Here is an 18,798-nt window from a genome sequence, read left to right as displayed (position 1 = left end):
TCAGATGGTCACCTTTTATGCAAGCCAAATACACATTCGTATACATTTTAACCTCCCCTTATTTGTATTTCTCTCCATGCACTGCAGCCCCACAGATCTGAACTGGATTAAACAGGTTTGATAAAGGAAGGATGGTTTAAAGTGTATTCATGGAGCTACTATTTTGACTAGTGTGTTTTTTAAATCAAGTCCATTCTCTTTGGGTTCTCCATTTTCACTGCACACCCAGGGAGGGCCATGAAAACTTATTTTATCAATGTCACCCTGTGGTGTGAACTCTTGTCTAGAAAGTATTTACAATGTGAACATTTTTTTTTAGAGTTTAAACAAGTACATCACAGGCATTTCTGGTGACTTAAGCAACTAAAACCATTCAATTAGCAGAACTCAATTATTAGGTGCATTCGGATTTACAGCAAATTCAGTTTCTCAAAATCCTATGACTTGACTCTTGTGCCGGTCAAGTCGTTTTCGCCGTTCGTGTAACAGAGTGTTCTCTGAGTTAAACCATTTTTTTCTCTCTTTTTTTTACATAACCAATACTACTTTTTCTACAGTCGGCTGGTATCTTTTATGTCTCCGCACCCTCGTTTGTACGCAAGACCTACGCACCCAGCAGCTCCCTGACAAGTCGAATGGCAGACGGCGGCGGCGGTGGCGGTGACTTTGCCAAGGCGGCGCTATTCTAGCAGAAAGGCGGGCACGCGCGCGCACGCACTCGACTCCACCGCAAAGGACGGTGATGCATTGGCATCGTGCTATTTTAATTCGTTCTATAGGTGAACTTTGGAGTGAATGAACAAACGACTCGCCACAATCCTGTCATGCTAATGGAAAGACAATCTTTGTCTCTCCAGGTGGCTGTTACGCGAAAGAGCGGGGAGGAAATGATGTGGTAATGGTCTTTTAATTACACTGTTAGACTCGGCGCTGGGAGGCCACTTCCTTCTTCGGGATTTGGTGCTTGCAGGCTGTGCTGCTGGGAAAAAAGTTTCATCTCGTTTTTGCTCTCACATACTTGGTCGAAGAAAGGACAGATTTTTTTTTCGCGTGTCTATTTTCGTTTCTTTCTTGGTGTATGTTCGTTCAATTCCTCTTCGCCGTTTCGGCATGAGCAGCATGAGGACGCTTCCAAAGCGGAGCAGAGGAAAGTTTACCGCAATGCCGGGCGAGTTCCAGATCTGTCGGGCTTCCCAGTGGGCGTCTGCACCGATGGCTTAAGCTGCCCTCTGCACAAGCTTGCAGCGGGAATACGGACTTCTGTCGCTTATGATTGGTTTCCTATCAGATGAGGTGAGTTTGAGTTTTTCTTTTTAAAACAAAATCATTTTTTAGTTTTTTGGCTCTAAACTTTATGACTGTTTTTTTGATTGCTGAAGTGCTAAGGCGCCTTTACGGATTGTTAGTGTTTAAACGGGTACTGTGATCGATCACGATTTGTAACTAGTGTTGCTCTTTTGCTTTCTGAGATGAATCAATTTTCAACTTGTGCCGATCTTTAACGTTTCGGGCTTTGCGCCTGTATATTTGGGTTTCGGTGAAGTCCCATCAGTTTATGTTTTTGAATCAAATTTGGATTGTCGATTCTCGAATTTGTATGTGCAGGCTACCGGTCTGATTTGTAAGGAATCGTTTTATAGATTTTGCAGAGATGGCAAAAAATGTACACAAAACCTAATTGTCGATGTGATTATGTTCTCCTAAGAAAAATCCACGCCGCTGTAGTTTTCATTTTGTGATTTCGGGGATTTAAAATGGGGCGCTTTACTTGACAGTGTCACTTTTGGGTGCACAAAATGCGACACATTGACATTTTTTAATTTCTTTCTTTCTCTCGGAGCCATGCTTGAGAGTGCGACTCTCACCTTCTTGTTTGTTCTAATCCTTCTGGGGCACAATATGCATCACAATAGGTGCCCCGCCGTTATGGACAAAGGGCCTCCTAATGAAATTTCGTTTGAACACTGCGCAGCAATAGGACCCCACCCCCCCCAGCAGTCCTTTCTAAAGTTGTTTAGGTGTCAGGTTTCAAATGTGAACGAGTAAGTCAGACTTGCCTTAAAAAAGGGCGAATCACGGAGCTGCCTTACTTGTTGTTTGAAAACTGATGTTTAAAAGACATGGAATACACATTTAGTCTGGCTTTGCCACGAATGAGACATTCCGGCTCCACAATGTATTTACATAGAAAAATGGGGGGGGATGGGGGTGTCCTGGATAATTTCTCCGGGTTGAACCCTTACATTTTCATCGTACCTCTGCATTGTACTTGTTTGCATTTTCTTTTTAATCCTCTGAGAAACTTGCACATAAATAAAGCTTTCCAGTAGAAATTAGCAGTCTGAGGGTATTCTGAATATTTAAGATGACTTTTTCACGCGCATCGACAAAGTTGAACCATGGCCATAAATCTTGCGAAAGCATTTCATTTGAACATTTCAAGCAGCTGTTTTGGTGCCTTTTGGTTTAAAGAAATTGATCAAAACTCGAAAAGTGTTCGCTCTTCAAGCAGGTTACATGTTAAAAAAAAAAAACAAACCACCAACGTAAGGCAAGATGTTTGGTGTTATTTCTGAATTCTGTGTAGTGATTAATACATATGAAATGTAATTCATTAAATTAGTCAATTAATTAATATTGTTTTAATGCAGTTTTCTTATGCATTATTTGTATTTAATAACTTCAACACTTATTGAATTCATTTTATTTTCTTGTGTGCTTCTGTATTTTGAATTGTAGAATATTTTCTCCTTTTTACGTGTTTTGTATTAGTCCGATTTTTTGAGATGTTACAAGATGCAAAGAGTAGCACTAAGTCAATTTACCATACTCACGTCCTTGTTTATGGGGTGGTAACTAAACCACTTATTGCCCATCATCCCAACTGCCTACGGGTCTCAAAATATAGAGTTCATACTAGAATAATTAAACAAACTGAGTTTTCCATTTCTTGCACCAACCGTGTCATTGGAAGATGCTTCACAAAGCAAGAGAGCAACAAGATATGTAACTTGTGTAATGCCTTTGAAAACTGAGACCTTTAAGGTTCCCACAGTTAAAGTTAGTACTCTCTAAAATTAACATTAAAAGTCAACATTTAGGCAGGATGTACTAAAAACAGGCGGATATCTGGTTTGATAGAATACCTCCTTGTCTTATCTAAACGTTTTATAGAAGCAAAAACTGAAAGACAACTTTCTCCTTTCCCATGTTAACAGATTTCCTGTGAGCTGAGCTTAGGTACCTACTGTATATCAGGCATCCTTTAATAATAAGATAGGGCCATATGTCACACACTGATTAGTGCAACAGCCTCGCATTGTTTCCAGATTTCTGGGTTCAAATACTAGTGTAAGCACTCTTAGAGTAGAGTTGTCTCCAAGTGCTTGTGTGGGCTTTTTCAGTTATTCAGTTGTCCTCCTCTACAGTAGAGCCCAGGACTTAGCTATGCTGCCACACAGTTTCTAACTGCAGAAGCACCTTACTGCATTTTTTGTTGTTGTTGCCAGAGCTGGCTATAAAAATCCCTGTTATTGGTTTGCATAAAAGGATCAACTAAATAAAACCACAACCTAGTCCTGTGAGTACACTTGGATATGTTTTTGGCACATGTATGTATCTCTTTGTGAGATTTAATTTGGAGGTTGGTGGTTTGGCAAGCAAAGTTGCAGTTTACTAGGTGGACCTTCAATGTTATGAATTTTAAACTCTGGGTGCTGACTAGAAATGAACAAACGGCATCCAGCTAAATAATAGATTGCCAGTATTCTGATGCAGCATCCAAAATTTGTCTAAAAGGGCAGCGGTCCTTATTAATTTGATAGCAATGCACTAAGGATGTCTGGTTTAATTAAAGAAAATTATTATGTAATCGTTTTACCATATTTTTATTGTATTTACCTGTTTTGTTTGTCTGCTAAACATCTATTGAGGTTTCATTTATTTGTAATCTTGTTGCCTATGCAGCTGCAGAAAGAACCTCTGAATTGCTCAAGGTTACTTTCTTTTGCTACTGTGTATGCTGACACTTGACTGTGGATGATTATTCGTAATATGATACTGGATATTTTCATGGTCTGTGGATTTTCCATGTTCTAGTTAGTGATGGATTCAAATTATAGATAAATTATCATCCCCTAAATTTTAAATATTAAACCAAAGAATTGGCAACATTTTTGAAAGACATTGCCTTTTATAGTTAGAATTAGGCAGTTTTTTTTGAAAGACATATGTATGTTATCAGTAGCTGTCACACCATTCCTTCCCCCAAATTAAAATTTAAAGAGTGAGCAATACTTCACCCAGTAATCCTAAATTCTATTGGATGAAGGGCCATTTGATTAATCTAAATTACTGACTTTGTTAGCTGATCAATTCCTAATATTAAGTGTGAACTTCTCCATAGCATAAATAACCAGGCATGAATCGTGCAGTGTTTTTAAGGAGTTTTTTTAAAAGGTAAACTACTGTATTTTGTTTCATAGGGGTATCAAACTGCTTACATCTGAAAGACGCTTTATTTTTCTCTTGATTACTGTTTAAATTTTAGAAAAGAAACATGACACTTTGGCAGTGATTATAGTTCCAATGCTAATTTCACAGCTACATATTATAATCACACATATCTTTATCTGAAATATTGCTTTAATTTATAGTTACAAATTAAAACATATACTAACAGTTTTATGTTTCTATGACCTGCTTTTTAAACTGCATTTGTTGTAAAAGTATATTCTTGATTAAAATATATTTTGTAATATTAATACATTAAACTGACGTCTCTGAAGTTGTCATTTTAATTTCTGAGTTTAGTTTGTAAAGGGGTTATGCTATATGCTGAACTTCAAAGGCCAAATAATTTATATTCTTTTTATCATCATTTTTAATGGAGTGCAAGTTAGGTGTATTTGCTGTTTAAACTAAAGTCCATTTCAGAAGGAAACTATTGTACAGGGTAGCCCATGAAACAGTGGCCCACCTCCCACCAAGACGACTGCATTATGTGGTGAAGAGAAAAATGTTCAAATTTAGTACTCACATTTACAGAAGATGCTGAAAGTGATTTCCTTGTGCGTCAATACATGTCTGTGCCCGTTTCGCCATGTTCATTTACACTCTTTGTAACGTCATGGGATCGATTGGCGATGGACCACCCTGTATAATTGACCCTGGCTCCTTTTAATATCGAGAAAGAACAAGTTTCTGGCTGATTGGTCAGATAATTTGGTGGCTTAAGTTACTCTTGCTTTGAGGGCTGACTTATCATTTCTTAGTTAAACTGCCTCTCAAAATATAACTACAGTACTTCTTTATTGTGGATTCATTGCCATTTTTGTATGAGCTGTTTTTTTACTTCATTGTAATTGTCAAAGTAATTAATTGAATAGAAGAAATACACTATAGTACAGTGATGTTTCAGAGAAGGTAAGCTTAGAGACGTCAACATGATTGATTGTCGAAATACTGTTTTGTTGATTTCTGAAATGCAGTATTGGGTTTTTTCCCGTGAAAAATTGAGAATCGCATTATAGTGATGACTGCATGAAAAACATTGTATTAAAATATTTTGATTTAGGTTTTTTTTTTTTTTTTTCTTTCTTTCTTTTTGTGATCAGATAGTGGAATTTGATTCCTGAGGATATTTAAAACTAAATAATGCAGAAGAAATAAGGCTGTTTGCCTGTTAAATTGAATTTTTATTGTACATTAAATAGATGTAATCCTGAATAGAGAACTCTGGAGCTTGGGAGTATCAGGCATCAATTCTAGAAGAGATGCCAGCCCACATTACATATTCACACACACAAACCTGTAGAGTCCCCAATTAACTTAGCATTCATTTAGGAGCACACCACCAAAAAAGAAGATTGCATTAAAGAATAAGTAGTTTGCAGACAGTGTTGAAAGGAAATACCATGTCAGGGACTGCTCTTGGAAAGGTTAACATTCTATTGCAGAGCACCATACGTTTTTGTATTTCGTCAATTTTGAGTCTTTTGTTAAATTGGTAGAAAGTGCCAAGTAAAGGCACAAGGAGTGGATGGGACTTTCCTGTACCTGTTAAAGGCCAGTATTATTTTTTTTTTTTTTCCAAGTTCTAAAATAAACATATATTAATAATATGGAGTTTAGTAAATGGTTTGCTAAGTATAGTAAAGGATTTTAACCATGCTGAAAGAACAAAAGGTTAGATACAGAATATTTCAGGTTTGTAGACACCTTCCTTTCTTTTTTCAGCTTGGAAAAACATTTATATTTAATTCTGTTTGCAAAAATGCTCTTGACACTTGTCAATGTGGAACAGCAGCAGATAACATGCTGAAAGAACAACTGACGCGCTCCATAGAATTTGGAGATATCTATTTATTTCTACGCTCTGTACATATATGTATCGTGATAAAGTTAAAATTTTGACTTCAAAGTTTTAAATGAGCCTGCAAATTTTAGGTATCCTTGAAGATGATTTGAATGCTTTTGGAGTGATGTCTCTCTATTTTCAAGCACTTTGAACTACATTATTTGTATGAAAATGTGCTATATAAATAAATGTTGTTGTTGTTTACAAAAAAATAATGCAATTCTGAAAGAGAAACCAGGGAAATTACAATTCCTGTGAGTCCAGAGGAAATGTAATATGAATGAAAAACATACTTTTTAAATTTTTGTCAATGCACTATAGAATGTGTTATAATTGGTGACATCACCATATGGTATGGTAGTCTGGCCGCATAGGACAAAGCACTATTCAGAGTGAGGTAAGATGTGCACAAAAATTATTGGATACAGACTTTATCAGTTGATGAGATCAATTCAAAAATTACATATGCAGCCTTTGCCTTTATTAATAATTTCATCCGCAATTGATGCAAAATGTTTTAACCTGTAAATACTGGCATCAGAGCTTAGACCACCAGGTTCATAACACATGTGAGGTTCATGAATAACATAAGTAATCTAACTGTATAATTCTCCCCAGAACATAAACCGTCAAAAACAACTACACTGTATCCGTGACATTTTTTTTTTTTTTTAAAACTGTATACATTGCATTTTGATATCAGCAAAGTGAACAGCAGTGGACTGAGCACCAGTGCTTATTGTGGTGGTGCTGGAGATCCTGTTTACAATCCTGACTGACGAGGTCCCTCTGAGGGAGGTGTACAGGCCCAGCATTCTTAGCTTTCCAATCAGGTGCTGAGGAGTGAGTATGTTGAATGCTGAACTAAAGTCTATGACCAACATTCACATGTATGTATTCAGGTGAAAGGGGGCCCAAGTGTAGGGTGGCGTTGTCCATTGAACGGTTTCAGTGGTATACGAAATGCAGGGGGTCCAGTGAGCAGCTCTGCAGGGTCTTAATATGCCTCATGACAAGCCTCTTGAAAACCTGAAGCCACTACGGCCCTCCAGGACAGACGTTGCTCAACTCTGATTTAAAGGGTCTGAGTCTTAAATAGCAAATAAATTAAATGAAGTTAATTAGTAGAAAAAATAGTTACTAATTAAGAAAATGGTTAGAATGAAAACCCATAGACAATACAATACAGTACAATTTATTTTTATATAGCCCAAAATCACACAAGTCGTGCAGCAATGGGCTTTAACAGGCCCTGCCTTTTGACAGCCCCCCAGCCTTGACTCTCTAAAAGACAAGGAAAAACTCTCAGAATAAAAAAATGGAAGAAACCTTGGGAAAGGCAGTTCAAAAAGAGACCCCTTTCCAGGTAGGTTGGACGTGCAGTGGGTGCCAAAAAAAGGGAGAGAAATACAAGACAGTACACAGAACAAACACAAGTAATCCTCAATATAATAGAAATGTATTAGAAATATTACAAGTACAGAGCAGAATTCAGCAGTACAATGTGGCTCTCCAGGATCGGAGTTGGCCACCCCTGTTATGTAGAATAAAGTCTCTGTATGATTGGCTAGGTGTTAGCTACATTACTGGTATCTTCTTTGGCTGTATGAAAAAAGAAAATAAATGGCTCAGCATTGTAAGAAAATGGTCTATAAACCATAGATACCGGAAAAGCACCACTGCAAATAATAATCTTTGAATTGAATAGAAAATGCGCAATAGTAATTTCTGAGATTGCAGAAGAACTGAAACATGCCATCTAACATTATGTGAAATGTTAACAATAGCAATTACTGTAGTTTCTCACTGAGAACTCATTTGGGCCAAGTGTACAGCTGCTCTAGTTTTCCCAGAACATAATTTGAAACTCCATGAATAGATAAATCTTGTTTACATGCCTTTACAGCAAATATTTTGTCATTCAGTAAGGTTGTACGATATTGGCAAAAAATTATATTTCGATATTTTCTAGGACTTGACGAGAGTGATAATTAGACTATATTTTGCATCCTATAAAGACATGTTTGTAAAAGTCTTATTGATCTTGCTTGGTCTTGTTAATAGGATATTTGTTGTAGATTTTTAATGAGATTAAAGGAAACAGCAATTCAGGAAGACAGGTCTTGTTTACTTAAGCAAAATACCTCAAAAATGTCAAAATCACTAGTGAAAATATTACTAAGATCAAGTAGTGCAAGTATAAGTAAACCATTTCAAAATGGCCTACAGGGTTTACACAAAAAATGTACTAAGAGCAACAAAGCTTTTATAGTGAGAGCATTTTTAATGGACACTGAAGTTTAATGTAAACAAGATATGAATCCAAAGGGAATACATTGTTTATCATAATTGATCTACAAGGCATGAACATCACAGTCTGGATAAACTTCAGCTGTACTGCTTTAAGGTATATTGTACAGCATACAAACAACAACAAAAATCTAACCAACTGTAGTGTAAAAATCCAAAGTTCTGTCAAATGCTGCACAGGAAAAAAAGAACTATAGCCTTTGTAAACAAATTATACCGTATATTTCACAAACATGCAAAAAAGCCCAAACCTATAACATTTTAAACAAATTACTAACCTCAAGTTCTGTTTAATATTTCACAAAGATATCTGAAAAAAATAAAACAGTTGTAAAATTCTACTGTGTTAAGTTCAAATTGTGTAACAAATACTAGTCTGTCCACAGCATCTTGCTTCAGAGCAGCACAGTTAACATGTTGCAACATTTCCTCCAGTGCTGAAAGCCCTCTCAAAGGGGTGCTTGAGGCAGGGATGCATAGGTACTTTTTTTTTTTTTTAAGTTTCCCCAATTTGGGAAATGTACTTGTTGTGTTTTCCACCCGTCAAGTTAATTTACATCACTGTCCGCCTCCGGTATCATCAAGTAGCTCTTTTTGCTCCCTCCCTTGTGTCATCACGTGCTCCATCTTTTTTAGCTATAGGGGAGAGATGGAGCAGGACAAGGATGCAGGGATCTGTGCGAGTGTTTTAAATAATGAAAGAAAAAAATGGAATGCCTCTTATGGAAATAAAATAAGTTAAAAAATTGAATAATTTGTTTGAAAGGAGTAATGTATATATTTTTTTTTACCTGACACCTTCAGGGATCTGTACTAGATCAGTTTCACTTAAATTGCATTTTCCTCACTGTCTGTTGTCATGCAAATCAATCAATCAATCAACATTTATTTATATAGCACATATTCATACAAAAAAATGTAGCTCAAAGTGCTTTACAAGATGAATAGAGAAATAGAAGACACAATAAAAGATAAACATAAGTCAACATTAATTAACATAGAATAAGAGTAAGGTCCGATGGCCAGGGTGGACAGAAACCATGTGGTCTTCTCGCAACGATGGCTCGGATGTTTGGCTCGACTATAAATTTGTTGTCATGACAAAATATGAAACCTTCTGCAAACTAATTCCACTAAAGTTTGTGGACTGTGTTTTTGTGTTAATCACCTGTCATAGACAGTGGACTCCTAAAGCTTTTCATATTCTTCTTATTTTGTGAGGTGGTTAGTTTGCAGATAGTTGGGCAAGTTAGTTGTTGACCTGTCTTTAACGCCAACCGATTTTTAACATAGTTTGCAGATTGCCATCTTTTGAACAACAAAAGTCTTTTCCAAGCCAAACCACCTCCATGTGAGTGAGGATGATCCTCCTCTTGCAATAAAATCTAACAATTGATGGGCTATTTTATTCCGTGACACTGTTTGCTAGGTCATCTTTAGTTAACTGTGCTAGCATAATTTGTGGTGCAGTGACTGTACATACCTGTGCACTCACTTTGCACATACGCAATAGTCTATCCTGTTAGCTAACAAAAGACAGTGTATGTGTGGACTCTCAAGGTGTAATTTGGATTGTTTTTTGCAAAGTGAGTGACATATTCGCTAATTTCTGTTTGCATATATTTCAAACTATTAAGATATTCTCATAGACGGTACATATTGCACACTTCTATCAGTTAATGCAGTTTAATAACTTGGTTAATTACAGACACTCGGTATACTGTTATTCCAGTTAGAGAGACTGGGATATTGGTCTCTGGGAAACCAGGTTAACACATACAGATTTCTCCTTTAGCAACACAGTTATACAGCCATATAAACCCTTAACTTGTTACACTTAAGGATTTAAAAGTCTGTGCATGTCTGTTGCACACACGTAGCTGCTGCCTATGCCTGTGGTAACTTTGTATATGCTACCAGTAGCGACGGGTAGAAAATGGGGCACTCCTCCACAAAGATGAATTTCCTGAGGCAGATGCCTGGTTAATCGTATTTTTCCTTCTTAAGATTGAAATAGTCTGTCTCAATATTTCAGAAATCACTTTTCTGTTTATTTATGTTAATAAACTAAATGTACAGTGCTAAGCTCAACAACATGATCTAGAGACCAGTATTGGGGTATCATTGTAAGAAACATGCATTATGTAGTCCAATTGCTTTTTAAATTAGAGAGTAGCCTAACAAAATTTTATTAAAGTAAAAATTAATGAGTAGTAGTAGTAGTTATCCCATCAGCACTGGGTGTAAGGCAAGAAGCACACATACCAGTATCCCACTCCTTTGCAGGGTTCAGCTGCACAGCCAAGCATAAAAGAGTGTGTTGCTTGCAATCCGGTAGCAGAAATATATTAATTATATTATATATATGTCAGTTTATTTATTTTTCCAGCTGTGAAGCTATAAATCTGAAGCTATAAATGTTAATATTCATTATTTTTAGGTCTTGGTAGAAACAACTATTGTTGCCTAGATGTGTTTAAAAAGTTTTTCTGTTTGTCATGTATATGATCCTCTACTGATATGTCCTTCACAACAAGTCAAGTCTTAAGGGCACATTCTCTAAATCTGGGTTGGATATACCATTGATACATCAAAGACAAATATCAGGATTTTCTTCATTTTTGCACCTTGTATAGCTATAGAAATCTGCAATTTCACAAATGACATTTAAAGAATATAAAAAAATACATATGTAAGAAACACAACAACACTAAACAATCCATAGACAACACTGGCGGTACCTGGATGGACCAATTAGAACCAACAAATTGTCCCTATACTCTGCAAGCTTTCCAGATTGATAAATATTGATCACATTTTATAATGTTCCACCATTTGGGAGGACTGAGACAATGGTTGGTGATATTGTTCATTGCCAATTGACTGACCACATTGTCGATGTGAATAACATTCTTTCAGCTGGCTCCAAACATTTGCAAAAATTTGCAAAATTTTTTTTTCCTTTTTTCTTTAAATCTTGCACACCTAATGAGAATGCTGTCAGTTACTCATTCTCAGCAGGAGGCTTGTGAGGTTCCTCTGCTGTTAAGTTCACATTCTCTTGGACTGTTTGGAGCCATAATGATTCACCTTTCCACTTCAGTTCGTCCACATGGGTTTCCGGTCAAATTATTTAGAGAAATATGAGGTTGCTGTTGGTTTGTTATGTGGTCTGCCAAAAAAAGCATATAGAGGTAAACTTTTTTTCCAAAAATAAAGGACAAAATAATCATTTTATACGTATTTCACTTCGCTCCAAATACAATTCAACCAAAAAATGGCATTCCGGGCTGATCAGGTTATGTATTTTATTTTAAACAGTCGACCAAGGTGAAAGGTCAGCATTAACATCATAACTTGAAAAACTTGGGCAGCTTCTTCGGGCAGTAAGAGTGCACTGTACCGGAGGCGAGATTAGTGTATCCCGACCAAAGTTTGAATTGGAAGAGTATAGAATTCTATATTTGCTCTTTGTGATCACTCACTGTTACCACACAAGTTTAAATTCTTTTGTGACTTAACAGATTTTAAAGTTTTCTCTGAAGCCGCTAATCTGCATAATGGAGTGCAAGTGCATACTGTGGGTGATTTGAATGCAACCAGTGTGTACATTTTTTCCACAGTACATGGGTAGAGCAGCTTTTTATTTGTAATCAAAAAGCATCTCTGTTCCCAAGTCACCTTCACCTCTAGTGATGGTTATCATAAATCGTCCATGTTTTAAAATGACGATGTGAACTTCATAAGACATCACACAGCCCTGCCATGCGATGATTGAGTTAAATTAACAGTTTATTTGTCCTAACTGTCCATGTCCAGGGATTGGGGGTGGTTTGGGAAGACATTAACTCATTAGTGACCTTAGATGGGAATAATGAAAACGAGTGACATTAAAGATGGATATTATTTCAAACCCAAATAATTTGTCTCATTTCGGATTCAAACCAAATGATAAAGAAGACATGAAATTTAAGAGGTTTTGGTATTTTCAGTGTAATATGTCAAAAATATAGTTACATTTTCAAATAAAAAAAATTTACAGACCCGCTTAAAGGCTACTGTTGGTAGTTAAATGATTTACACTTCTATGAGTTAAAACTACATTTTTAAATAGTTTTGCACTGTGTGTTTAAAAGAAAGAAAATCGGAGTAAATTTTTAACCCATCTAGGATGGTGCTAGTAAGACCATTTATCATCAGTATTATTTTCTGTTTATTTGTTGTTAGAAAACTGCAAGCATACAGTAAGGGCTTATCTCAATAGGGATCACCCAGAGCATAAAGATTATACACCATTGTGTGTGCGTGTGTGCAGTTAAATTTACTCAGTCTTACTAGGGTGAATGCCATCAGACTTCACCTCTACTTCTGGTATTAAAAAGTGGTTCTCAATTAGGGTTAACAGATTGATGTTTTTGACTATAGATAAAGATTTTAACTTAAACATGAGTGAAATACCCAAGTAAAAAAGAAAATACGATATATCGAAAACCAAAATAAACTACAGTATTATATTATGAGTGTGATGCAGTTATCATGGAGTCCCTGACAATTTCTAACCCAAATTGTATTACTGTATCTGTTAATATTTGTCCTCTGGATATGTTTGCTTCATTTATTTTTTAACACTCTAAATTTTCTCAGTGTTTATATTGCATTGTCCTCAGTCTACCTGAATTTAGTCCACAGATTGTAAATCTGTGTCTTTAGCGGGTTGGTTCTGATTTATTGCTTTGGCAGTTGCATGCACAAACTCCTAGGCTTTTTTTTCAATAAGATTTGAGTACTGTACTGTAAAACTGAGAGACAATGTAAAAGCTGTCTGGCGAAATGACTTTGACTTTGACTTCAAATCCTAAGAATGTTTGTTCCAATTCCGCTAATGACTTAGTATATCCATAAGCAAGTCACTTCACCTTTCTATGCTCCAAATGGGAAAACAAAAGAAATGTAACTCATGTTGTTCGTTGCCTTAGAAATAGACTTCCAATAAATATGTTACAACAATAAATAAAAGTGGTGTGACAGAATACTTTTATATACATATTGCTTAAAAGCTTGTTGTCTTTTCCCATTTTATTTTTTATAAAAATAAATTGAAAAGCTTCCAAAAACTTTACAAAGTTTTAAAGTAAAATATAAAATACTGTGAGTTTTTTTGTAAGTTGATCTTCAAGATTCAAGATTTTGTGTCTTGGCTGACATTCAGACTGAATAAAATATGAAAAGTGAATTGACAATCATCAAAAAAAAGGAAGGTTAATCAGATTTTTTTCCTAAATTGCGTATAGGTACCCTTTGTCTTATATAATTAAAATGTCCCATTATTTGCGTTGCATTTTTGGAGAAGCTGTTTTACTTGTTTGCTTCAAGGGAATTAAATATTTACATTTCATGCATAACTGAAGCTTACTATGCCAGCATTAGGCCTGAGGTGAGAAAACAGCGCTACAGGGGGCTTAAGTGCATCACAGTGCACACTCATGCATACAATGACAATTACTTATATGGGAATACATTTAGGTTGGGAGCATGCACTGATAGCACATTGCCTCACCCACTATACCTTTAGGATAACTTGAGAAGTACCCAGAGAAACGCTCACACAGATGTAGACAGAATGCGCAGACTACACACAGACAGTGATCAAGCTGAGAAGCAAACACACTCTATTGGAGCTAAAGTACAAGACAAAGGTGCTACCCACTGTGCATGTGTGCACAAGAATATTTTATAGTTGTCTCTGCACAAGATTAAACCAGCTTAAGTGAATTTTCGTCTGTCACTATTCATTAGGGAATTTGATTTTAGAATGGAGTGTGAGACTACATGTGAATTCTTACCCAATTGGTTTGTTTACTGTCTAAATAGCACATTTCAAGGTGTTCGGGTTCAGGATTGTGTGGATTCTAAACACGCTCAAATAGGCATCAAGACCAAAGGAATGTGTAGGATACAAAAAGTTCAATATTTGTGTAATTTTCCAAAATATTTATTGCTAAATATTTGATTCATTTATAATTACTCACTTATATGCAGATTAGGGTGTTTATAAAACAAACTAATGCATTTTATGCTATATTTCATTTGAACGTAAGAATGGAAAATGATCTTAATTAGAGTTGGCCACCGATATATTTAACACTAACATTCTAAACTGTATCAAAGAAAAAAAATGTATTGTCTAAAATAAATGGTGCTGAGGAGCACCTTTCATCTTAGCAAAGGTTATGTTTTTGGCAAATGTTGTGATCTGATTACAAGCTAGGTTGTTGTTATACGTAACTGGTGAAAAGCATAGAGCTACACAATAAATTTATTGAAGTAAGCAGATGGAAGACAGCACATAAACATAAGAATGTAATGTGTGAATCTATAAGTGATGAATATGCTCTGTGGATGATTCATTGAGGCATTTCAAGGTATTTTGGGCACTTTGTTGTAATGAAAGTATCTGCTGAATGTACTTTGTAGTAACAAGATTTCTATAGACTCGCGTCATATGGGGAAACTGTCGGGACCATAAAAATACTGTACTTCTTTGTAATGAAAATTTCATTGTAAAGATATTTGTTGTAACGGAATTAAATTTATATATATATTATATATATATATTATATTATATCTATCTGCCATCATCTGACAATGACCCAAAACACACCAGCAAATCCACCTCTGAATGGCTGAAGAAAAACAAAATGAAGACTTTGGAGTGGCCTAGTCAAAGTCCTGACCTGAATCCAATTGAGATGCTATGGCATGACCTGTCCTGTTGCAGCACCCAAGATCGCTTCAGCTTGAGTTGACGAACAGATGGCCGGACATTCTCCTTCAGGATTTTTTGGTAGACAGTAGAATTCATGGTTCCATCTATCACGGCAAGCCTTCCAGGTCCTGAAGCAGCAAAACAACCCCAGACTATCACACTACCACCACCATATTTTACTGTTGGTATGATGTTCTTTTTCTGAAATGCTGTGTTCCTTTTACGCCAGATGTAACGGACATTTGCCTTCCAAAAAGTTCAACTTTTGTCTCATCAGTCCACAAGGTATTTTCCCAAAAGTCTTGGCAATCATTGAGATGTTTCTTAGCAAAATTGAGACAAGCCCTAATGTTCTTTTTGCTTAACAGTGGTTTGCGTCTTGGAAATCTGCCATGCAGGCCGTTTTTGCCCAGTCTCTTTCTTATGGTGGAGTCGTGAAAACTGACCTTAATTGAGACAAGTGAGGCCTGCAGTTCTTTAGACGTTGTCCTGGGGTCTTTTGTGACCTCTCGGATGAGTCGTCTCTGCGCTCTTGGGGTAATTTTGGTCGGCCGGCCACTCCTGGGAAGGTTCACCACTGTTCCATGTTTTTGCCATTTGTGGATAATGGCTCTCACTGTGGTTCGCTGGAGTCCCAAAGTTTTAGAAATGGCTTTATAACCTTTACCAGACTGATAGATCTCAATTACTTCTGTTCTCATTTGTTCCTGAATTTCTTTGGATCTTGGCATGATGTCTAGCTTTTGAGGTGCTTTTGGTCTACTTCTCTGTGTCAGGCAGCTCCTATTTAAGTGATTTCTTGATTGAAACAGGTGTGGCAGTAATCAGGCCTGGGGGTGGCTACGGAAATTGCACTCAGGTGTGATACACCACAGTTAGGTTATTTTTTATCAAGGGGGCAATTACATTTTCACACAGGGCCATGTAGGTTTGGATTTTTTTTCTTCCTAAATAATAAAAACCATCATTTAAAAACTGCATTTTGTGTTTACTTGTGTTATATTTGACTAATGTTTAAATGTGTTTGATGATCAGAAACATTTTGTGTGACAAACATGCAAAAGAGTAAGAAATCAGGAAGGGGGCAAATAGTTTTTCACACCACTGTATGTATATATATATGTATAGTTAAGTTATCCATGAGTGTCACTAAAAGTAAAATAAGTGTCTAATACCTCTGTATTTAATTTGCCAGTCTGTCAGGTAGCTTACAATGCTGACTGCCCTAATATAATGACAAAATTCTACGAATTAGAAGTGTAATGATTATCCCTACCCATTATTCCAGTTTGCAGTATATTGGCTAATTTATGCAAAGAATGCAATATAACCTTCCAAGTAATGCATGGTGTCAGGTTTTCAACTGCAGAGATCTTCTTTAGCATGCTAGGAACAAAGGTGTACATGGAACAGTGTTTCACCACATTTTTTCTGTGGTGGGTACACTTTTTGTAACTGAAAAAATCCCAAGGCACACTATGATTCTACCAACCACAAAAGCATTAAATCTGTACATGTGCTAAACTGTCTGAAGGGGTTCGATGGGGGGGCGGCAAAAATTGCATCTTGGAGATTATTTGCAGACACAGCACTTGGTGAACACTTTGGATGCATTTTCCTAGTGCTTTGTCCCTTTACCCAATCATATAGGCTGTACTTTCTCTTCCTCACTCCACTGATCTGAGGTCACAGGCAACTCTTATGCCTACTGGCCCTTGGCTCTGCAAGAGTCACTGGCGCACACGCACCCAGCCAGATGGACCCCCTGACACATCTCCTGGCTGCTGAACAGTGATCACGGAGCTGCTTTTATGTCGGCTTCTCCAGGTAGTCCCATACTCCTCAGAAAGGGCTTGACCACCTGAAGAGTGTGTCTCTCTCCGGTCGTGAACCAGGGGCACTGCACTATTATTTCCATGGCACACCAGTGGAATAATGCTTGTTTAGAGTATAATTATCAAGTTGTTAATGGTGATGAAAAATAGAAGATCGTATTTTTACAGTTTTAACAAAAGTTTTATTGTATGCCCATTTAAGAGATGTGTATTCAAAGTCAACAGTTGTTTTTTTACTTTGACACTTCTTTGTTTCCTATACTGTGCCAATTTGAGAATGAATACATTGGCTTCTTTTTCTTATTGCCTTCTTTTAAATTTGCATTTTAGGAAGGGATTCAAATTCAGGTTATACTTGCTCAAGTAGTAATTTGTTAAAAGTTCAGATTTAAGATCAGTTTAAGTTTAAACTCTGCCAAAATATATATATTTTTAAATTCCTTTGTGTTGATTTTACATTAATTTTATGATTCAGTGTGTATTTATTTCATGATTTTATATATTAATTTTGTAATTACAAGTTTTAATGTTAAGATGTGATTAATCTCATACATTTAATGTGATTAAAATTAATGTAATTCATTAATTTTTTTAATCGATACCCAGCCCTAATATATATTGTTTTTTGTCTCTTGTCATTTATATCATAGCTTCATTAGATTTTTCCAATAAAACCCTAACCCTAAGTCTAATGGTGCAGTAAGCCACTATGATATGATTTGACATTGTTAAATGAAATAAATATGCTTAAATAGTTTCATGGTCAGTATTAACTTAATTTTGCTAAATTTTAGATTTGTTTTTTTTTTTTTTTTTTTGGTATAGTATGGCACATCACCGCCGGGATTCAAGTTATACCGTCCCAGATCCTTTAGCCAACCTACCAAAATGTAATGATTACATCAGTTATCAAAATGAATTGTAAAAAAATAATGGATACTATAGTGAATTAAATGAACATAAAGATATTTACAAGTTTTACTTTCAGGTAGTTTAAGAACATAAATAAATGTGGCTTAATGGTTTTAGTGCAGGTATAAGAATTTACGGTAGGGGATCGAATACTTTTTTTTTTCCCCCACTGTATTTACTACAGGATTACAATCTCAGTTGTATGTAGTATGAATTGTTCAGTAGTTTCATAGCATTGGTTTAACTGAAATGGTGCTTTCTCTGATGAATAAAACCAGACTAAGAGCAAACCTACTGTATAACTGCTTTTTTTTTTTTTTGGAAGAATGACTTCTGAAAAGTCACTATACATTTAACTTCCAGGAAGTTTTCATCACTTCTACATCCAAGTAATTAAAATACACTTAAAGTAACATATTTATTGAAATCTCTGCAATACTTCTCCAAAGTTGATCCACCTCTGGCATGTTTCAGCATGGATTGTATGCAACTGGATGACTCTTTATTTTCAGAATAAGCAGTAGTTTTATTGGCTAGTGAAAAGAATCAAAACTGGCCGCACCTTATGACTGAATGAATCATTAATTGATGTTCCCTCCATGCCCATCAGCATTAAA

General features: G+C 36.0%; 1 protein-coding gene across 1 annotated transcript in view; it reads left to right on the top strand.

Moving 5' to 3' along the window:
* Positions 1-704: 704 nt before the first annotated feature.
* LOC120531753 (activin receptor type-1) overlaps positions 705-18,798 on the top strand; it is a 119,851-nt gene continuing 101,757 nt past the window's right edge. Inside the window, exon 1 of the mRNA XM_039757445.1 lies at positions 705-1,293. Coding sequence (XP_039613379.1) covers positions 1,289-1,293 — 5 coding nt within the window. The 5' untranslated portion in view covers positions 705-1,288. The remainder of the gene's footprint in view (positions 1,294-18,798) is intronic.

This window comes from Polypterus senegalus, chromosome 6, assembly GCF_016835505.1.
Source record: "Polypterus senegalus isolate Bchr_013 chromosome 6, ASM1683550v1, whole genome shotgun sequence".
In the NCBI taxonomy this organism is placed as follows: Eukaryota; Metazoa; Chordata; class Cladistia; order Polypteriformes; family Polypteridae; genus Polypterus; species Polypterus senegalus.
This window is presented reverse-complemented; position numbering and strand designations above follow the sequence as displayed.